Source organism: Bubalus bubalis, chromosome 1 (genome assembly GCF_019923935.1).
Source record: "Bubalus bubalis isolate 160015118507 breed Murrah chromosome 1, NDDB_SH_1, whole genome shotgun sequence".
NCBI lineage: Eukaryota > Metazoa > Chordata > Mammalia > Artiodactyla > Bovidae > Bubalus > Bubalus bubalis.
This window is the reverse complement of record NC_059157.1, coordinates 109507788-109531447: the sequence shown is the minus strand read 5'-3', so window position 1 is coordinate 109531447 and position 23660 is coordinate 109507788. Positions and strand designations below refer to the sequence as shown.

The 23660-nt window shown below is 43.4% G+C and overlaps 1 protein-coding gene across 1 annotated transcript in view; it reads right to left on the bottom strand.

Annotated features, from left to right (window-relative positions):
* ARHGAP31 (Rho GTPase activating protein 31) overlaps window positions 1-23660 on the bottom strand; it is a 117482-nt gene that overhangs the window by 22442 nt on the left and 71380 nt on the right. Inside the window, exons 3-8 of the mRNA XM_006057617.3 lie at window positions 23103-23247; window positions 14193-14275; window positions 12926-13033; window positions 12103-12245; window positions 7904-8102; window positions 3572-3696 (exon numbers count right to left, since the gene is read on the bottom strand). Coding sequence (XP_006057679.1) covers window positions 3572-3696; window positions 7904-8102; window positions 12103-12245; window positions 12926-13033; window positions 14193-14275; window positions 23103-23247 — 803 coding nt within the window. The remainder of the gene's footprint in view (window positions 1-3571; window positions 3697-7903; window positions 8103-12102; window positions 12246-12925; window positions 13034-14192; window positions 14276-23102; window positions 23248-23660) is intronic.

Here is a 23660-nt window from a genome sequence, read left to right as displayed (position 1 = left end):
TTCCTTTCGAAAACCACACGGGGGTGGAAATCTTCCTAAGTCACGATCAAAGCAAATCATTTATTCTATTTTTATTCAATGGTTTTGTTCTTTTAACTTTTTGGTACTTGGTGAACCTCTTACATTGTGGCACTAATTCTGTAACTGAAGTTCTCTCTGATGTGCTTCAGCAAATCTATTATTTGATCAGGAATTTCTTGCCAGGTACACCTCTTAAATTCTCCTTTGAGAATCCTAACTTCTGACTTGTATCTGGCCTCCTATACCTACGGCAACCTGTCCTCTTCACCTGGCCATCTTGCCATTTTGTGAAATACATTTCCCCCCATATAATGGATATTACAGATGGCTACCCAGAATCCATTTCCCTTCTCCTTCTCGCAGAGCCCTGTCCAGCTTGGGGGTACCTCATTCCTCATCCAATGGGTGTAATGCCATTCCTCATGCCAGTGATTGGTTCAGGAATCCAGTCCTAAGCTGGTCAGTACAGAGCACTCTCCTGGCCATAACGATCAACCCATGTGACTAAGTGAAGGCTACTATTGTGGGGTGGGAGGTGAGGAGGGCGACAGACACTTAATGCGGAGGTTCTGGGAAAGAAGGGTCCCTGCACCAAGAAGCAAGCTACCAGAAATGATGTTCTTTCTCCTTCTGGTCATAATGATAGTCAAAGGTAAAACCTAGAACTATGAATACTATACCCACTTTGTTGCTGCAAAGGGAGCCAGTCTGAGGATAAAGCTGACCCTCAGAGGAGGGCATAGCTGAGGAAAACATGGAAAAATGGAAACACAGCCATTGGACTAAATCGTCCCTGAAGCTTTCCCTACATCTGGGTGGTCCCAATAAGTTACCTCCTTGCATAAGCCAATAGAGTTGGATTTGCTCTTACTTGCAGCTGAAACCAAGCTTCCCAGGTGGTGCAGTAGTAAAGAATCTACCTGCTAATGCAGGAGACGCAGATGTGGGTTCAATCTCTGGTTCGTGAAAACCCCCTGAAGTAGGAAATGACAATTTGCTCCAGTATTCTTGCCTAGAAAATTCCATGGACAGAGGAGCCTGGCGGGCTACAGTCCATGGGGTCCAAGGAGTCGGACACAACTGAGCACGCACACACAGCCTAAACCACTGAACCCACTGTACCTAGTGAAATCCCTCATTACTCCAGTAGGACAACGTGATGACTTCTAACATCTATGCTTTATGATCCTTGGCACACAATTATAACCAGGGTTGAGGAAGGTTCTTAAAGATATTCTCTAAATTTCCTCTACAGATATTAGTTTTTTCCCCAAAAATCTTTATTGTTAAGAATTCAAACATTCAGAACTGTTGAAGACCTCTAAACCTACCATCTAGGTTCACATTTTGCCATATGTTTGTTTCATCTATTTCTAATCTATTTATCTACCTACATACTTATATTTTGCAGAATCATTTGAAAGTGAGTTTCAGTATTTTGACACTTCATCTTTAAATATTTAACTTTAGCATAAGAGTCGGACACGACTGAGCGACTTCACTTTGACTTTTTCATTTTCATGCATTGGAGAAGGAAATGGCAACCCACTCCAGTGTTCTTGCCTAGAGAATCCCAGGGATGGGGGAGCCTGGTGGGCTGCCGTCTATGAGGTCGCACAGGGTTGGACACGACTGAAGCGACTTAGCAGCAGCAGCAGCGTATGTCTCATAAGCACCAGCAAACGATGAAAATTTACTGTTTTTAATTTCATCTAAAATCTAGCCTATTTGTCCTCAAAATTATCTTTTGTAGCCCTTAAAAAAAAATTTTTTTTAATTTATTTTTGCTGCACTGGGTCTTCATTGCTGCATGTGGATTTTCTCTAGTTTTGGTGAGCAGGGGCCACTCTTCATCGTGGTGTGGAGGCCTCTCACTGTGGTGGATCCTTGATGCCGAGCACGTGCTCCAGAGTGTGGGCTTCAGTAGTCGTGGCACACAGGCTTAGTTGCTCTGCAGCACGTGGGATCTTCCTGGACCAGGGATCGAACTCGTGTTCCCTGCATTGGCAGGTGGATCTTAACCACTGGACAACCCGGGAAGCCCTGTAGTATTTTTTATTTTTTCACACTAAGATTCAATCAAGGTTTGCTCATTGCATTTGTAAGTTTACCTTTTACTACTTGTTTTCATAACTATTGCTCTCATTTTTAAAAAAATTATGCTTTCGGTCTATAACACTAAATGCCACTGTGGCAAATTTCTTTGGCCTTCCCTTTCTGAAACAATATTCAGCTTGATTGATTATATTCCCCATTTTATAGTGGTTTCCTTGGTTCCCTCCTGCATCAGTTCTACTTACTACTCAGATATAATTTTCACAGGGCAGCATCCTTATTTGAATTTCAGATCTTCCTTACAGTAAAGTTCATTAATAAATGTAGAAAGAATGATGGAAGTGGAAAATTACCATATGGTAAATACCATAGTTATAACTGTTATAGGCAAGAACCACTGATGGATATTAAAATTCATGGATGAAAGTATGATAAGGAAAAGGATATTTGCATGGTCTGAAAGTATCTCCCACAAGACACTTATTAATTGCAAAGGAAAAAAATAGTAAGTACATAGGAACAAACCTTGTAGACAGCACTTTAACCGAGTGATCAAAGTTGGCATCACCAACAATAAAACACTGACCTCATGGGCCCTCTGATATGACGCCCTGTGACAGGCACAGCATTTGTAACCTCAATCTAACCATGAGAAAACATCAGACAATCCCAAACCGAGGTATATTCTACAAAATATATGGCCAAAACTCTTCCAAAGTGTCAAAGTCAGAAAGACGGAGGAGCTGCCTAGCTTGGAAGATTTAGGAAGCATGACATCTAAATGCAGTGTGGGTTCCTGGACTAGATCCTGGCCCCGTGGGGCCTGGACATTAGTAGGACAAAGGGCCAAATACAAATAACATCTGTAAATTATTTAATAGTATTACATAGATATTAACATTATGGTTTTGATCATTGTATTATAGTTATTTAATACATTAGCTTTGGGGGAAGCTGCATGAAAGGTATATGGATTCTCTGTGTACTATTTTTGAAAAATTTTTGTAAATCCAAAATTATTTAAAAAAGAAACACTGGACTTCCAAGGTGGTCCAGTGGTTGGGAACCCACCTGTCAAGGCAGGGAACACGGGCTCCATCCATGCTCTGGGAAGACCCCACATGCCTCAAGAGCAATGAGGCCCATGCGCCGCAACTACTGAGCTTATGCTCTAAGCCCACGTGCCACGACTACTGAAGCCCTCACACCTAGAGCTAGGGCTCCGCAACAAGAGCAGCCACTGCGATGAAAAGCCAGTGCACCGCAACGAAGAGCAGCACCCGCCCACTGCAATAGAGAAAAGCCCGGGCAAAGATAGTGCAGCCAACAATAAATAAATAAACTTAGTAAGAAACAAAAAAGGCTCTTCAGCTAATTTATAAGTTTCTCTTCTAGGGTTAGTGAGCTTGACCTAATCAAACCAAAGACTTAAGAAACAGAACTAAAAATATATATCTATATCTCTCTTATGAACATAACCATGGTTGATTCTTACCTGAGAGCCTCTGTCCTCTTACAAATACACTCCCGTTTCTACTCAGCTTTGATTTGGAGTCTGATCCAGAACGTCCCAGGTTAAATATTGATTTCCACTTCTTGGATTTACTGGAGAGCTTTCTTCTAAAAGAGCCAAGCCACAGCGGGTAAGTTGGGTAACTAGCCATTTCAATGGGACTCTGAACTATAGAAGGAATATCCCAAACATGTTCTTAGTTATGAATGATTCTGACATGGCAAGAAATTCTTTTAAAAAATCCAAGCTGAGCCTGACTCTCACCCTGTCCAAGGATGCCCTTGATGACCAAGCCAGGTTTTCTTAGTCAGAGTGAAGGATCACATTTTTCAGATGTGCTATTAAAAGCAGGAAAGTGAAACTGGCTTAATCATGTCTGACTCTTTGTGACCCCATGGACTGTATCCCACCAGGCTCCTCAGGCCATGGAATTCTCCAGGCCAGAATACTGGAGCGGGTTGCCATTTCCTCCTCCAGGGGATCTTCCTGAACCAAGGACTGAACCCAGCCCTCCCACATTGAAGGCAGATTCTTTACCATTTGAGCCACGAGGGAAGCCCATTAAAAGCAGGGGTTGGCAGCAAACAGAGGCAGGGGTTAGTGCGAGACTCAGAGGTCACAAGCAACCACAGTTCTGGGAATTCTGGTAGAAATTCTGATGAACACTTTCCTCCTGGGTTTTCAAAGACATCTATTTCTTACGGGAGTAAACACTAAAGACCAGAGACCTCAGTCTTTTTATGCTCCCTGAACTGCAGCCACACTTCTGGGACATACACAGGTGAGGAGAAGGCTAGGGAAGACTTCAGTGGGCTGGACAGGGGGTGGATGAGAGAGCAACTTGGAAGAGAGCCTGGCCCCGGAGAGCTGCAGACTGCTGGGTGTGGTCAGTGGCCACTGCAGAGAAACGCAGAGGGTGGCCAGTGTCTCTGGCTTTGTCTCTCATTTCCCTGATGAAGCAGGGATAGTTGAGTGCTAGACTTAAATTGAAGAAAGTAGGGAAAACCACTACACCATTCAGGTATGACCTAAAGCAAATCCCTTACGATTATACAGCAGAAGTGAGAAATAGATTCAAGGGATAAGATATGATAGACAGAGTGCCTGAAGAATTACGGACAGAGGTTCGTGACATTGTTCAGGAGGCAGGGAGCAAGACCATCCCCAATAAAAAGAACTGCAAAAAGGCAAAATGGTTGTGTGAGGAGGCCTTACAAATAGCAGTGAAAAGAAGAGAAGCAAAAGGCAAAGGAGCAAAGGAAAGATATGCCCATTTGAATGCAGAGTTCCAAAGAATAGCATGGAGAGATAAGAAAGGCTTCCTCAGTGATCAATGCAAAGAAACAGAGGAAAACAATAGAATGGGAAAGACTAGCGATCTCTTCAAGAAAATTTGAGATACCAAGGGAACATTTCATGCAAAGATGGGCACAATAAAGGACAGAAATGGTATGGACCTAACAGAAGCAGAAGATATTAAGAAGAGGTGGCAAGACTACACAGAAGAACTATACAAAAAAGATCTTCATAACCCAGATAATCACAACGGTGTGATGCTTCACCTAGAGCCAGACATCCTGGAATGTGAAGTCACGTGGGCCTTAGGAAGCATCACTACAAACAAAGCTAGTGGAGGTGATGGAATTCCAGTTGAGCTATTTCAAATCCTAAAAATGATGTTGTGAAAGTGCTGCACTCAATATGCCAGCAAATATGGAAAACTCAGCAGTGGCCACAGGACTGGAAGAGGTCAGTTTTCATTCTAATCCCAAAGAAAGGCAATACCAAAGAATGTTCAAACTACCACACAATTGCACTCATCTCACACACTAGCAAAGTAATATTTGAAATTCTCCAAGCCAGGCTTCAGCAATACATTAACCGTGAACTTCCAGATGTTCAAGCTGGATTTTAGAAAAGGCAGAGGAACCAGAGATCAAATTATCATCATCCGTTGGATCATCGAAAACGCAAAAGAGTTCCAGAAAAACACCTGCTGCTGCTTTATTGACTATGCCAAAGCCTTTGACTGTGTGGATCGCAACAAACTGAAAAATTCTTCAAGAGATGGGAATAACAGACCCCCTGACCTGCCTCCCGAGAAATCTGTATGCAGGCCAGGAGCAAGTTAGAAGTGGACATGGGACAACAGACTGGTTCCAAATAGGAAAAGGAGTATGTCAAGGCTGTATATTGTCACCCTGCTTATTTAACTTCTATGCATAATACATCATGAGAAACGCTGGGCTGGATGAAGCACAATCTGAAATCAAGATTGCTGGGAGAAATATCAATAACCTCAGATATGCAGATGACACCACCCTTATGGAAGAAAGCAAAGAACTAAAGAGCCTCTAGATGAAAGTGAAAGAGAGTGAAAAGTTGGCTTAAAACTCAGCATTCAGAAAACTAAGATCTTGGGATCTGGCCCCATCACTTCATGGCAAATAGATGGGGAAACAGTGGAAACAATGACAGACTGTATTTTCGGGGCTCCAAAATCACTGCAGATGTTGACTGCAGCCATGAAATTAAAAGACGCTTACTCCTTGGAAGGAAAGTTATGACCAACCTAGATAGCATATTAAAAAGCAGAAACATTACTTTGTCAACAAAGGTCTGTCTAGTCAAAGCTATGGTTTTTCCAGTAGTCATGCATGGATGTGAGAGTTGGACTATAAAGAAAGCTGAGCGCCAAAGAATTTATGCTTTTGAAGTGTGGTGTTGGAGAAGACTCTTGAGAGTCTCTTGGACTGCAAGGAGATCCAACCACTCCATCCTAATGGAAATCAGTCCTGAATATTCATTGGAAGGACTGATGCTGAAGCTGAAACTCCAATACTTTGGCCACCTGATGTGAAGAGCTGACTCATTTGAAAAGACCCTGATGCTGGGAAAGATGCTGGGAGGAGAAGGGGATGACAGAGGACGAGATGGTTGGATGGCATCACCAAATTAATGGACATGAGTTTGAGTAAGCTTCAGGAGTTGGTGATGGACAGGGAGGCCTGGCGTGCTGCAGTCCACGGGGTCACAAAGAGCCAGACACGACTGAGCACCTGAACTGAACTGAACTCAGACGGGGCCCAGAGGACCTGCTGCCACCAGAGGTCACCACAGAGGCCTTGCCGGGCTCTGGCTGGCCTAGCCATTATATTTCATAAAGTTCTGGGATGAAGCCCTGGCACCTGTGGGCTCCACAGAGGACCTCTTCTCCACAGGGTTCTCATAGAACACATGCTTCTCCCATCAGCGACAGACCTGCAGTGCTTCGTAGTTTCTGTCGGATCTGGCCTAACGGCGTCAAGCGCTTGGCCCTGAGCCTGTACCTTGAGGCACGGTGCGCCCCGGGTGGGGCTGACAGAGCAGGGAAGGTATACTTGATTGTCCTTCAGAGCTATCCTTCTTCCTGATCCCTGGATGAAAGTGTCATCCTCCAGGGATTTGGGGGGAGGCGCAGTGCCAGAAAATGGAGCATTTCCTGCCAGGTGAGATCCAGGCACCCTTCCCAGGCACCCAGCGCGCTCTCCCTCCCCAGAGGGAAATAGCCGTGCCATCATGTGGAGGACACTGATGAGAGGCCTGAGGGTTCTGCTTTTACACCTCCTTTCACTGACCAAACAGCAAGGATGATACTCTTCAACGAAAAGATTGCCTTCCGGCTTCTCCACTTACTGTCTGCCTAGAATTTAGGACTCTTGCTTCCATAACTGAGGAATGTGTGGAGACCAGGGTTACAACAGAAGAAATGAAAAGGAGAGTGAGGAAAGACATGAGTGAAAATGGTGTTTGTTTTGTTTTTGCAGGGAAGGGAAGGCTCCGACAGGTAAGAGAGGAGGAACAGAAGCCAGGATGCATGTCCTCAAGAGTTTTCAGCTCAGAGTGGAGCTTTGTCAACTTGTCCTCCATCCATCGCCATGCCTTTTATAATGTGCCGTGAAGGTGAAGGGTGGGAGGAGGCAGCAAATTTTTCTGTTTAGCAACTTTCCTTTTGAAAACATCAAGGCTATTTTGTCTAAGCTAGGAAATAAGGGATTTCAGTTATGATTCTTGACACCTATGAGCCCTATCCCCACCATGGTACTAGGGATCTCTGGTGGGAGATCAAGGTCTCAAAGACTTTGGGGCAGTGAGGGAATGCACATTGGTGGATGTTGTGGCATCAGCTCCCATCTCTTCTGGAAGGCCACCTTACCCCCCAAACCAGATCACAACCCCAGCCCATGCTGCCATTATAGCCCTGAGACTCTAACCACTTCCTCCTCTGTCCCCTGCCACCCAACATCTCCCAGAATTTGAAAGAAGGCCACTTACTTGTTGTCTGGTAACTCAAGGACAGTATGGAAGAGGGTACCCATGGGAGGGACAATCTCAGGCAGGCTATTCTCTCTTCTTTCCTTCCTGGCAGGATGATTAGTAGCCAGACTCCGGGCCTGAGCTTCCTCCAGACTCACCAACTTCATGGGCAGGGAGAGGGCGGGCAGGGTCAGGCTCTTCATGATCGGCCGGTTTTCTGTAAAGAGAAGAGAAGAGCTCATAGACCTCCTGGGAGTGGATCTGTTCACCAGTTCCAGCCAGATGCCTGCAGCCACAGCTCTCCCATTCCTGACCTCCTGGCAGGGGCTTCTCTTGGGCATGGTGGGGTCTGCGGCAAAGACTACATATAGGAATGTGATAGCTATCCTGGCCAGCCCAGCCAGAGGGCACACAGAGGCTTCAGAAGGTAACCTGCATTCCTGTACTTTTCAGAGACAGACTATTCATTCATTCACACAACAACATATTGAGCACTTACTGTGTGCCAGAGTAACAGCTGAGGGTATTTGCCCCTGGGTACTGCCTAGTCCTTCGGTCAGGTGAGAATGTGTGTTCAGCCACAGAGGAGGTCTCACTCAGCTAGGGTGGGAACGAGATTACCCCTTCTCTTGGCAACCCACTCCAGTACTCTTGCCTAGAAAATCCCATGGACAGAGGAGCCTGGTAGGCTGCAGTCCATGGGGTCTCGAAGAATCGGACACGACTGAGCGACTTCACTTTCACTTTTCACTTTCATGCATTGGAGAAGGGAATGGCAACCCACTCCAATGTTCTTGCCTGGAGAATCCCAGGGACGGCAGAGCCTGGTAGGCTGCCGTCTATGGGGTTGCAGAGAGTCGGACACGACTGAAGTGACTTAGCAGCAGCTGCAGCTGGAAAACATGGCCTCTAAGGCAATTAAAGGTTGGAGGTCCATACAGTCAAAGCTATGGGTTTTTCCAGTAGTCATATACAGATGTGAGAGCTGGATCATAAATAAGGCTGAGGGCTGAAGAATGCTTTTGAACTGTGGTGCTAGAGAAGGCTCTTGAGAGTCCCTTGGACTGCAAGGAGATCAAACCAGCCAATCCTAAAGGAAATTAGCCCTGAATGTTCATTGCAAGGACTGATGCTGAAGCTGAAGCTCCAATACTCTGGCTACCTGATGTGAAGAGCTGACTCATTGGAAAAGATCCTGATGCTGGGAAAGATTGAGGGCAGGAAGAGAAGGGGGCAGCAGAGGGTGAGATAGTTAAATAAATAGTATTGCTGACTCAATGGACATGAATATAAGCAAACTCCAGGAGAGAGTAAAGGATAAGGCAGCCTGGCATGCAGTCCATGGGGTCGCAAAGAGTTGGATACGAATGACTTAGTGACTGAACAACGACAACAAATGACTTATTCCATTTTGTGTAAACGTTCAGTATGGTACCAAAGTCAATAAGAATTCATAACATTTAAGTGGAATGCACTGAACAATATGTATTGGAGGCAGTCAAGAGTTAAAGGCTCAGAGGAATCTAAATTTCAATATGCGGGACAAAAGCTGATTAAGGCAATGGTCATAAAAAGGATAGGCATTTCCAGGTTGGAATTAGGAACACCCTTAACACTAACAGTCATGGGTGGAATTTGCTGTCAAGAAGAACATTTCCCAAAGTCATAATTCTCTACAATGGTTTATTTATTTGTTTTCCTGTTTTTTTTTTTTCCTCCCAGAGGCATCACTGGGTAAGGAAAAAGCACAGGCTGGAAGATTTAGGTTCCATGTTCAGTCTTACCAGTTGCTAAGCTTTTCTGGTTCTCCGGTTCTTCATGTATAAAATAAGGTTGATAACTTTAGGATGGTTGTTGTGATAAGACAATGAGATGATATGTGTGGAGGGTCTGCCATAGTTCCTGGCATACAGTAAGTCCCCAGTGAATTACTGGTTGATTCAAAAGGATGAATGAATGAAAGCATACTATTTCTCATTCCCAGGTGGCGCTAGTGGTAAAGAACCCACTGGAGACATAAGAGTTGTGGATTCAATCCCTGGATTGGGAAGATCCCCTGGAGAAGGCAATGGCAGCCCACTCCAGTATTCTTGCCTGAAGGATCCCATGGGCAGAGGAGCCTGGCAAGCTACAGTCCATGGGGTCACAAAGAGTTAGACAAGACTGAAGAAACTTAGTACAAAGTGCAAGTTAAAATAAAGATAAAAGAAACGTCAGCCATTCCTAGGTATATAGTCAAGACAATTAAAAACACACGTTCACACAAAAACTTGTACATGACTGTTCACAGCAGCATCGTAATAACCAAAAAGCAGAAACAACCCAAATGTCCATCAACTGATAAGTGGATACATAAAATATGGTATATCCATACAATGGAATATCATTCAGCTATTAAAAAAATGAAATGCTGATCTATGAGAACATGTGCTAAGTGAAAGAAGTAGGTCATTAAAAGCCATGTATTGTATGATCCCATTTATATGAAATGTGCAAAAGAAGCAAAATCCATAGAAACAGGAAGCAGATGACTGGTTGCCAGACTCTGGTGGGAAGGGAGGACAAAATGTGGAGTGACTACTTTACTGGGTATGGGGTTTCTTTCTGGAGTGATGAAAACATCCTGGAATTAGACAGTGGTGATGGTTGAACAATTCTGTGAATACACTAAAAACCACTGAAATGCACACTATAAAATGATTAAAGCGGTGAATTTTATGGTATGTGAATTTTAAAAGAAAGATCCTAAACCACATAGAGGACAGGATGGGGGTAAGAATTATTATACCAGGAATCAAAATTTGATATTAATTGCAATTGATTACTTTGATGGTTATAATTGATTTTCCCAAGCTTATTAGCCAAACTAGAAAAGAATGCTTTGATCAGATCATACAAATATTTTGCAGATATAGTTCTAACACACACTGGTTCTTGAGGTATGGACCCTAGCCAGTAGCAGCAGCATCACCTGGAAACTTGTTAGAAATACAGATTTTCGGCAGCACTCCAGACAAGCTGAATCAGAAATTCTGGGTATGAGGTCCAGTAAACTGTGTTTCAACAAGCCTTCCCAGTCATGTGATGTATGCTAATGCTGGAAATTGTACCCTCACACAAATGGTAGTTATCAGGTTTACTGATCAGCTAGATTTTTTATTTTTACAAATTAGGCTCATATGAGTTCAAGCAGCATAAACCAATACCAATGCATTCCTGGGGTTCATTATGTTATTATGAGGGCTGGAATATCATGAATTGCATCTCATACATCCAACCTGAAATAGCTCACTGTTTCTCACATATAGTGGGTTTCAATGCTAGCTAGTCTCTACATACATGCACCCACAAACACACACCCACTGCAGTATGCCCACTGTCCCGTGCAGGGCAGAACAAAGCAAGTGCTCAAGAAACGCTTGCAAGAAAGACAAATATTATGTGATACCACTTACATGTGGAATCTAAAAAATAGTACAAATGATGTTATTTATAAAACAGAAATAGACTCATAGAGATAGAAAACAAACTTATGGTTACCTAAGGGGAAGTGGAGGAGGGATAAACTGGGAATATGGTATTACACAGATACACACTACCATATGTAAAATAGACAATAAGGATTTAGGGTGTAGCACAGAGAACTATATTCAATATCTTATAATAAACTATAATGGAAAAGAACCAAAAAAAGAATACAGGTGTGTGTATATGTGTAAATGGAACAAACACAATATTGTAAATCAATTATATTTCAATTTAAAAAAGAAATGCTTGCAAAGAGAAGGCATTCTGAATATATATGCAAGCATGAACAGGATGCTTCTTAACTCACTCACTTAAGCCTTCTGCAATATCATACTGGAAGTAAAAATACAAGCTAATAGTTGGGGGGATATTGTCAGTGCCTCTAGATAACAACTGGAAGAGTTTAAGAACTCACTAAAAATAACAGAACAGTATTCAAAGCCACCACACCATGTTCATGGATAGGCCATGTATGCAACTGATCAGAAACATACTAGAGCCACGTCTGCACACACCGCACCTTTGCTGCATTGGCACACATGTACATACACATGATCCTCAGACACTGACACACAGTGTGGTCAGCGCACACACATAGCTGACACTGAGAGCTAGATCCCAGCCCACTCGAACTTATTCTTGGATCCCGTGCCTCAGGCAAAGAAGTGTATGCCAGGAGGAGCCATTACCATCGTTCTCCAGTGACCCGGGGGTACCGTTGTTAAAGATTTGATCCACATGATTCAGTATGAATTCAATCACCACCTGCTGGACCCGGACTGCGAGGAAGGCTGCATCTCCATTGCAACCAGTGGCTTCAATTTCTTTAGATCTGAACCGCAGAAGAAACACATTCAGTGAATGAGTCTGCCCTACCTACTGAAGCATAAGTGGGGAGCCAGTGGGCCTTTTGCACAGGCCCTAATTTCTAAATGTATACAGCTTGTTAATTTGTATTAATATAACTATTTAAGATCAATTGAAGAGACGCTTCAAAGGTTGTGAAGCCCAACACACTGGACAAATTGGAAACAGTCACCAGGCACTATAAACTGCAAAGCTGTAAACACTGTATTACTCAATATATAGGAATTGATTTTGTTTTTATCATAGGATCTCCTTCAAGCTCCAAAGAATTGTTCTAAGGGCAGGTCATCATTTACAAAGTCATGTGAAGCAGCTAATTCAGGTTCTAGCTAGCTAGGACCCCACCAAAACCAACAAAAGCCAAGGAACCCCAAAAACCCAGAAAGACCTTTCCAGGAAATTATAACATACAGGTCTATCACACTGGCCACATCATGGCTATAGCCAGAATATACTTCTGGGTTCCAGAGTTTCCAAGGTTAGCAGGCAAGGGCTGTTAAAATCACCTTCAATTCCCGAGTGACAAATAACCACTTAGCCAAAGGTTTGTCTAGCAGGGGTCTCAGTTTTGAAGAATCCAGGTTTCGTGTGAATCGGGGGCTGCTTGGAGCCCACTGGGGCAGTGAGGTGAGGGGAGGTGGTCACCTGAGGAGGTTGGGTGCCCACACCAGGGCCAGGTTCCTGGCATGCATGTTGGTCTTGCTGCTGAAGGATGCGATGTGGGCCAGGTGTCGAATCAGGTATTCCAAGGTCCTGTAACGGTTCATTAAAAAAAAAAAAAGTAGGAAACTTCAGAGTCTGTGTGAAACCTGACATCTGGAGATAATTTCTAAGGTTGAGTTAAGAGATTCTAAATATGTCTATTTCATGAATTTTAGAAGGCTATCAGGAAGATATCAAGATAGATGGAAGTAATTTTCTTGGCCCTAGGAGCACTGGCCATGGGTGGGGGAGAGACAGTCTCGACAGAAGTCAGCTGAGGATGCTAGCGCAGCCAGAGATGGATCCCGGGACTCACAGTGCTCGGAGCCTGTGCCTCCTGTCACCAAGGGCAGCATGGCCTCCACACAGTCTTGAAACTGGCCCTCATCTCGGCTTTTATTGTAATTCTTCCAGCTATGGGCACCCTTGTACTGGTTAAGGAACTCATTTGGTGGATGAATAACATCTGTTATTGCTGGGATGTTCTTATACCACATCAAAATCTGCCCTCTTATAAAGACCTGGCTAGGTTTAAGAACCACTGGGATTCCCTGGTGGCTCGGATGGTAAAGAATCTGCCTGCAATGCTGGGAGACTGGAGTTTGATCCCTGAATCAGGAAGATCCCCTGGAGAAGAGAAAGACAATCCACTCTAGTATTCTCGTCTGGAGAATTCCATGGACAGAGGAGCCTGGTGGGCTATAGTCCATAGGGTCACAAAGAGTCAAAAATGACTGAGCGACTTTCATAGGGACAGGTGGCACAGTTAGGGATTAAACTGTGAGAAGGAGAGAGGATGAAATGATGTAAGGGCTAGTATTGATAAGCATACAGAGACATCAGTCAGCCAAATGCTTAAGAGTGATAGTCAAACCCTGTTTAGAAACCATCTTGGTTTCCACTGATTTGGTTAAGCTATGAACCTGGGTAAGAATCTAGATCTCTGTGAGACTGGCCTGTGCAATCAGAAATGATTCTTATGGGACTCTGAGGTATACTCTGAAAGTAATTTAGACATGGGCTGTCCCTTCCTGCCAGGGTCTCTGGTCAGGCACCAACATGCTCTGATACAACTGACCTGTTCGCCTACCTCAATCTACCCCAGAAAGCCACTGTCCACTGAATTTGTCCCCTTTTATGATGCCAGCCTGCATCTGTGGTACTACATCACACTGAGAGACTGTGAATTTCTTTTACCAAGAATTCTTACCTGTAATGGGATGGAGGGAGCTCCTGGATAACATTTTGGATTCGGGCCAGTTGGCCTTCTTCCGGGCAATGAGACACCGCCTCCTGTGGACAGGAAATGAAGCAATCCAGTGAGTGCTCAAGAAGGGGACACCCCCCTGGATCTGCAGGGTTTGTTCAGGCTTCTGGTACTCCAGCCTCCCAACCATGCCTAGAGACCATCCTTCCAGGAGGCACACTTTTCTAGAAAAAACAAACCACTAAAATCTCCGAGGGTTCATGATGGAAAGTGTCTAACAACGTGGGCACACAGCTCTGTGTCCTCAGATGGTGGATAGGCGTCTGGTAAAGATGGTATGGAATCTTGGGTGTGTTCTGCATGGCAGACAGAGTCCTCACACTGGGAGAGAGAAACAGGGACAGAGACCGAGAGAGGTGGATGACAGGGTGGCTGCCTGTTTATTCAGCCAGCTGTCTTTTTGGGTGCAAACAGCCACTTCCATCTAGCCTGAGACTTTCCTGTAGCCAGGCAGCCTGTCGTTGATTCCAGGAAGTGGGGACCACGTGAAGACGTGCCTTCTCAGCAGGATAAGAGCTTTGTCCCTGAGACCCGGTGGCCTTGTCCGGACTTGCTCTCTGGTTGTTTCCTGTGTGGGTATGTGGTTCCCAGCTCAGCCCAGGCCTTCAAGAGAGGCAAGGGCTGCAGTACATGCAGTGTGATTCCAGGCCTGCCTGGGGCTTCTGCACAACACAGGTGTCCCCGACAGATTCCCCCATACCCCGTCCTGTGAATCTGTCCTGCCTGTGCTCAGGCTCAAGGGCCCCTCCCAGTGGCAGAGTACTCAAGACTGCCCGCATGGGAGCTGTATCTGAGTTCAAGGTCAGTAATCACATCTTTTTTTTTTCTTCACTACATTATAGTTTACTACACTAAAAATGCACAAATCTTCTGCTACAGCTTCCCGAGTCCTTTCATATGCATAATAACCGTGTAACCCCCCTCAGATCGAGACACTTTAAAAGGGCTCAACTATTGGCTCCATTTTCCTAAGTGGGACATCATACCAGAGCTTTGGCCACCAACTTGTTTTTGTTTGACGTTTTTATTTAACTGAAGTAAAGCATTCACAGAAGCTAACCATTTTCAAAGGCAATCAAAAAATCTCTATGTGGGGAAACTCTACTTCATTTCCTACTCAGAAGTGGGGAGAAACTCGGGGCTCAGAGGGTCACAGTTGTCTCAGTCTTCTGCTGGGTTTGCAAGCCTCAAAACGGAGCTGGCATAAATATGATTTCTGTCGCAATTCTTGCTTTTTGAGATGTGCAGATGTAGAGGGTGAGGACCAGAATGGAGCCTGGAGAAAGCACCTGATACCTCTGCCCTCTTCCTGGGCTCTGTCATTTAGGAAAGAGATTTGTGGGGGAGACCCTAATTCTCAAGAAAGGGAGAATCTCATAAAGTGAGTGAAGGGAGAGAGCCTCAAAGGAGGGGTGAAGGAATGAGGTGTGGACCCTCCCACGTTCTATCTTGTGAAGGGCAGGGAGGGGAGCGGGGGGCCTCTCTTCCTCTCTTGGCAAAGAGAAGACGAGCTTTGCAAAGCTTTACACCCACCCCCTTCCCAAGCCCCCACCCCAGCCCCACTTTCTAAAAGTGTGTCTTAGGAAGAAAGGTGTAGGTCAATTTAACAGCGTTCATGGAAAGTTCCTTTAATATTTTAGGAAGCTGTTAGTCACCTCTGTTCCGAGAGACTGGGCGGGCTCACCCCTGCTGCCTGCAGGTCCCATATGGGATCATTTTATTATTCACAGCCTCTCCCCTTTGCACCCCAACCCTATTTGGAAGCTCTCTAGATCTTCACTGTTCTCCCAGAGGGTCTGCTCCCTGCAAAGCTATTTTTCCATCTCTTTGTGTTCCCACATTAGGACAGCAGAGTCCATCACTGGGGAATTGAAACTGCCCATCCCAATCTTTTGCATAAAAGAGAAGTTCACTCAACATTACCCAAGACAATCTTGCTGACGGTTAAACTTTAAAAATCCAGGTTGAATCTGTGAACATTTGTTCTCTTCCAGTCAGTATCAAGAAGACCAGCTTCCTGAACTCTGAGGACTCTGGCGCGGGCTGGTCTCCCATCCCCCCTGGCCAGGCCTAGGCTCTAGTTTCCTCTGCTTACCTGAACACCACCTTAGCCCCTGCGCTAGGGCAGCCCCATCCCCAGGATGGATAAGCAACCCGGGTCTGTCCCTTCTAACCGCACCCCAGCTGCAACTCAGTTTTTACCTCTTATTTTGTATTAATTATTTAAAAATTATTATAAAGCCACTTTTGTTATTTTTAATTATTTTAAGTGATTAGGTTAAAAAGTTATTCATGCACAAGATTTTAAAAATGCAAAGTGTTTAAAGGAATACACAGAAGAAAGTGTCTTCCTTCCAACATCGGACCCTCAGTCTCCAGAGACAACCACCGTTATCTTCCAGAAATACCTTCCTATCTTTGTCACACCTGTGGCAGCAGGCACCTGGCCCATCTTCAAATTCCTCGTCTCCCATCATTTCCTCCTTGCTTGCTCCCTATGGGCCATGCTGGCCTCCATATATTCCCTTGTCCTTCTCGAAAAGGGCCTTGGCACCTGCTATTTCTTCTCAGCACCCTCTTCCACCAGATACTTGCATAATTTGTTTCCTTGCTTCATCTTTGTCTCTTTTCAAATATCACCTCATAGGAGAACTTTGATTATCAATTCCCAGCATTCTCTGACTTGTGCACACGTGCGTGCTCAGTTGCTCAATCGTCTCTTACTCTTTGTGACCCCATGGACTGCAGCCCACCAGGTTCCTCTCTCCTTGGAAATTTCCCAGGCAAGAATACTGGGGGGAATTACCATTTCCTAACTCAGGAATCTGAGGATCTTCCTAACTCAGGGATCAAATCTGTGTCTCTTGCGTCTCCTGCATTGGCAGGTGGATTCTTTACCACTAAGCTACCAGGGAAGCCCTCTCTGACCTGTGTCCTGCATTAACTGTCTTCATAGTGCTTATCAACAGTTCTCACTATCGAGTTATGTGTTAGATTTATTCGTCCTCTATCTCTTTAATTAAAATGTAAGTTTCATGAGAACCTTGTGGCTCAGCTGGTAAAGAATCCATCTGCAATACAGAAGACCTGGGTTTTATCCCTGAGTTGGGAAGATCTCCTGGAGAAGGGAAAAGCTATCCACACCAGTATTCTGACCTGGAGAATTCCATGGACTTCCATGGGGTGGCAAAGAGTAGGACACAACTGAGCGACTTTCACTTTTCATGCGAACAAGGATTTTATCTGACTTGCTTAAAGAGCACCTGGAACTGTGCCTGCCTAGTATAGATAGCAGGTGCTCAAGAGATGTTAGTTGCATTAAGTGAGTAAGTGAATGAATCTGTATTTTGCTTTGTATTTAAAAATGCCAGAAAGCCCCACTTTGGGCCACACTTCCAGGGCAATACCATCCAAGGACCAAACCTCCTCTGTGGGGAACATCAGCTTTACTGAGACAACTGCCCTCACCTTTCGGCTCCTGGAGAGGTGACCGATCAGCCTGGTTTGCCTTAGACTGCGGAGGAGTGTCCTGGAACTCAGGACTTTTATGAGTTAAAAGTGGGCGAGTCCCTGGCAAACCAGGACAGTTGGCTGCTGCCACGTTGGCAGACATCTTGAGCTCACAGCCAGGCAGCCTCCCCCTGATGCCACACACCAGTGGTCCACCCTCATCGACACTTCAGATGACGTGTGTGGGCCAACCAACCTGCCAGCCAATGTTTACTGGTCAAGAGTCACAGCATTCTCCAGTAGCTGGAGAGCAGGGAAAGGAAACACAAAAATCAGTAAAATAAATATGCTTTCTGTCCTTAGGAAGCTTACAGTTTAATGAGGGAGACGGATACGCAAAGATGTTATTTCAATACAAAATGTAATGCCTCTTTAAACTGCCTTCTCTAAAAATCCTAAATCAGCAAGCAACTTTTCTGTATCTTGGGTTTAGTTATTTTAGCTGAATCAATCTGATCCAAATTGATTTTTTCCTAAAATGAACTTTTTTCTGATAAAAATAAAATGTAGTAGGTTTAACGGTTGCTTCCAAAGATATCAGGTCCTAATCTCAAGAACCTGTAAATGTTACCTTATTTGGAAAAAGAGTCTTTGCAGGTGTGATTAAGGCTTTTGAAATAAGGAGAGTCTCGTGAATTATCCAATATGTGTGTGTGCATTCAGTTGTGTCAGACTCTTTGTGACCCCATGAGCTGCATAGCCCACCAGGCTCCTCTGTCCACTGCCTTCTCCAGGCAAGAATACAGGAGTGGGTTGCCATTTCCTTCTCTAGAGGATCTTCCTGACCCAGGGATCTAACCCTCATCTCTTGGGTCTCTGGCAGTGGCAGGCAGATTCTTTACCACTAGCGCCACCTGGTGGGCCCTTAAAAGAGGGCGGCGGAAGGAACTAGGACAGACTGGAGAAGGCAGAGTGACCATGGAGACAGAGATGTGGCCACAAGCCAAGGCATGCCAGCAGCCACCAGAAGCTGGAAAAGGCAAGAAACAGGTTTCCCCCTAGAGTCTCTGTAATGATCCATGGCCCTGCTGACCCCTTGATATCAGCCCAGTGAAACTGATTTCAGATTTCTGGACTCTGGAACTGTGAGAGAATAACTTTCTAATGTTTAAGCCACCAAGCTTGTGGTAATTTGTTACTGCAGCCACATAAAACTAATACATGTACTTAAAGGAAATAAAAATCACGTGCTATCTCACCACCCAGACATAGCTGCTGTTAACCTACTTACATTGAACCCTAAAAGAAGCAATCTGCCCGGGGCTTCCCAGCACCAAAGACGAACACTGCCATCATCTCCTATTTATATACTGCTGTTTTCCATTTAACTTTGTATTGTGGCCAGCAAATAGTCTTCAGAATATGACTTTTTATGGCTATGCAGGATTTAAAACAATAGATTTATTATCATTTATTTGACCCTTCCCTTATTGTTGGACATGTAGATACTCCCTAATTTTGTTACTGTTACTAAGGCAGTGAAATATTTGTAAATCAATTATTCATGTGCACATCTGATTATTATCTTAGAATGGAGTCTAGGAATAGAATTAGTGTATTAAAAAAACATGAGCATTTTAGGACCATTGATAGTAATTTCAAATGACTTGCTGGATGTCCAGCCGATTTACACTTGCAACAGAAAAAATGACAGCCAGTGTCACCACAGGCTTGGCAACATGAAATACTAACATTAAAAAAATTTTTTTGATATGAAAATACATTTTTTTCTAATATATTTATACTTTTAAAATAACTATGTTTCTTTACAAATTGCCTGTTGAAGTTCTTTGCTCATTTGTTTAGCAGGGTGTTGTGTGTGTTTTCTTTTTTATTGATATGTAGGCGTTTTATGGCACCCCACTCCAGTACTCTTGCCTGGAAAATCCCATGGACGGAGGAGCCTGGTGGGCTGCAGTCCATGGGGTCGCAAAGAGTCAGACACGACTGAGCGACTTCACTTTGACTTTTCACTTTCCTGCATTGGAGAAGGAAATGGCAACCACTCCAGTGTTCTTGCCTGGAGAATCCCAGGGACAGGGGAGCCTGGTGGGCTGCTATCTATGGGGTCGCACAGAGTTGGACACGACTGAAGTGACTTAGCAGCAGCAGGAGTTTTATATAATTAAAAAATATTCATCTCCTGTCATCTTTATTGTAAATATTTTCCATAGTTGGTCATTCAGCTTTTAATTTTGTTAATGTATTTTTAATGTAGAAAAATCTAGTATTTATGTAGTTTAGTTTGTTAAATTTGTCTTTGGTGATTTTTTTCCTTTGCTTTTGTTCTTAGAAAATCCTTCACCCTGAAATCTGTTAAATGGTAAGAATGTAACTTGACTTCTCCCCTCTCCCAGCACTTAGCCAATTTTCCTAACATTGTTTATTGAATTGTTCCTTCATTAGTTTGGGATGTTTTCTTTATTTCATATTAAGTTATTTAATACCTGAGCCTATTTAAGAGCTGTTAAACCTATTTTAAAAACAGTGTGGCAGGTCTGAGACAGAATGTTAAATCTTTACTTCCATTTACTATCTGTATAAACCCAGGCAAGAGTCACTTGAGCCTCAATATACTCATCTGTTCAGTTCAGTTCAGTTTATTCGCTCAGTCATGTCCAACTCTTTGTGACCCTATGAATCGCAGCACGCCAGGCCTCCCTGTCCATCACCAACTCCCGGAGTTCACTCAGACTCACGTCCATCGAGTCAGTGATGCCATCCAGCCATCTCATCCTCTGGCGTCCCCTTCTCCTCCTGCCCCCAATCCCTCCCAGCATCAGAGTCTTCTCCAATGAGTCAACTCTTTGCATGAGGCGGCCAAAGTACTGGAGTTTCAGCTTTAGTATCATTCCTTCCAAAGAAATCCCAGGGCTGATCTCCTTCAGAATGGACTGGTTGGATCTCCTTGCAGTCCAAGGTACTCTCAGGAGTCTTCTCCAACACCACAGTTCAAAAGTAAGTAAGAGATAGTAAAACCTATTTCACAGAGTTATTTTGAGGATTGAATGAAATAATATTTGTAATAAGCTTATCACATAGTAAGCACTAAGTAGCAGAAATCATCATCATTACTTCATTAATATTTTTCTAATTCTATTATATTCCACTGAAATGTTATTCCACTTCATCTGTGCAAGTAAGTTTAAATAAATCATTGTAAGAATGTGTGACAATGTAATAGGGCTGTTCCCATGTCCCCGGAAAAGGTTTGCTTATATTTTCATAATTCATCACTGTGATTTAGAGAAATCACTCAACTATAAATTCAATGATAAATAGTTAGTCACGAGATCCTACCTATGTAGAGCTCACCTGTCACAACAAAACATCTTTTATTTCTTAGTGTCCTTAAACTATGTTTGAATACAATGTTAAGTTCTCTTGAGATTTGATGACAAGTGGACAGTAACACTGCTTTGATATTTTCTGTTGCTGTGGAAGACAGAATGATTAGCAGCCTCAGGGAACAGAAGCAGGGAGAGATAAACATGGATTTCGTTTTGACCCTATAAACAAGATCTAAGAAGAAAGTTGTATTTCTGAAATTTCTAGACAAGAATTCCTATCTATCTCTAATTATCATAGAATTAAATTTAATTAAAATAAGTTGGACTCATTCAGCTATTTAACATGTGATGTTGTAGTCTTATTTAAGGATGAAACTAGTATACTGTACTAAGATTAAAACTATGTAGAAAACAAGAAAGTCTTATGCACAAATTAAAACAACAATAAGATACATTTTTGGTTGATTGAGATTGGCAAACAATTTAGTAAATTAAAAATCCTCAGTGTTGGCAAGGCTGCAGGAGAAAGAACATTCTTGTGTCTCTGCAGAACTTGGCAATATGTCACAAAATTTTAAATAAGATCCTTTTACGTAGTAAATCTACTTCTGTGATTTTTTTCCATAAGGATATAAACAGAAAAAAGTGTAAGGATATATGTACAAAAATGTTTACTATAATGTTGCTTATAAAAGTAAAGTGTTAAGAAACAAAATGTCTAAATATCCATCAGTAGAAATCTGGTTTAAGAAATCACTGTGTATATGAGAGAATACCCTGTAAAAATAGTGTCTCTATTTTTTACCATGGAAGGATGGTCAAATCCTTGTTGAATTAGCACTGTTCCGTAACATCAGAATGTATTGAATAGTACTGAGGAACAAAAGTAGGGAGAGAGAAAGGGAGATACAGAGAGAGACAGACAGACAGACAGATCTGTAAGGGTATCTTCTGAAATGTGAATAGCACTCATTAACTCCTATATAATTTCAAATTAAAGAACATTTATATGTCCAAAATAGGTTTATTACAAGAGACATAAGAAAGATTCTTCCCCATGGTTAGAGCCTTGGTCTGGTCCTTACCGATAATTGCAAGTCTTCCATAAACTTAATTTCAAACATCCCCTCTGACCACCCTACTTCAACAGTTTACTGATTTCACTGGGATGAATGATCCACTGATCTATTTTTTCATTGTTACCCGCCTTAGGCCCTCCTTTCTCTTCAGACAAAATTCTATGGTCAATTATTTCAATCACTCGCTTGCACACACTCTGCTCTCCCTCCCCTTCTTTTTCTAGCTGAGCCTCAACCTTGGTTAAACCCAACTCTTCACCTACTCGGCACCTCCCCCACCCCCATCACAGCCAAATGTTCAAGCCCTATTTTTAAGGTTGACACTACAGACATGCTCTCAGCATTTATTCTCCTTTTCCTGTGGGGGTGGGATTTGGTGATGCTGCAACTGCTAGGTAGGCGTTCTGCTCTTGCCCATTCGTCCTCCACCACCCAACTCACTAGCCCAATCTACACTCCCTCTTAGCTGCTTTTTCCAGAATCTTCTCTCTCCTCAGCTTTCTGACTTCTCTCTTGATTTCTGTTTATTCTCTCTCCCCTCTCTACCCACCATCTCTTTATACAACTCCCAACAGAAACACAGAAGGAACAGCCTGAAATGAATTAATCATGGAGGTAGCATCTGAAGTCTCAGGTTCCTATTCTGTTTGGGGATAGAGCGTGACCTTGGGTCAGTCACTTCATTCTCTGCTTCTTTGTTTCCTTCCTATCTACGGACGCACATTTGGTTACATAAATATGGAGATGGTTTAAGCTAGCTCATGCAAGCAAACAAACATTCTGAAAATTTAAGATAGGAAAGATATAGCAAACAGTCCCACCACCCTGCTTTCCTCACAATACCATCCTAACTTCATCACCAAGATAATGGCAACCAGCTGGTAAGTATTACTATTGTAATTTTAGTGCTGAAACTTTCTTTGGCCCATCCGTGCATCCCACCCAGTAACCATAATGGAAATCCAAACACTTACCGTGAATTTCTCATAGAGCTCATAAGTCAGGAGGGGGTTGGGCAGCTCCCGAAAGTAGAGCTTGCAGAGGGAGCCCACACAGTGGATGTCCTGGAGGTACACTTCCCTTGTCAGATCTGGACATTGATCTGAGCCAAACTCCTGCCTGAAACAACACAGACAGAGACATAACAATCCCAGGAACATGTGTTCCATGTCAGCAGCTACTTGGGCTGCTTAGAGGGTAAAAAGACCCTAAACTGCTGATCTGACCATATTTTTGACCTTGATTCAAAAAGACCTTCTATTCCAGGCCCAAGAAAACTACAGAAGATTTCCACTTCAGGTCTGGGTCTTCCCTGCAGAAGCTGCTGTAATAAGAAAGACATAATCCCATTTACAAATGGATTTCTCATGGCATTATGTCTGTAGTTTCAACCGTGAACAGTGAAGAAATATGAAAACAATTTTCCAAAAACCCTGTTGAGATTTCAGTTTTTCCAAAATATTGTTCTAAATGAACTTCTCTTTCTTGGAGGAGAAACCAAACCCAGGGTGAGTCAGATTGTTATCATTCAT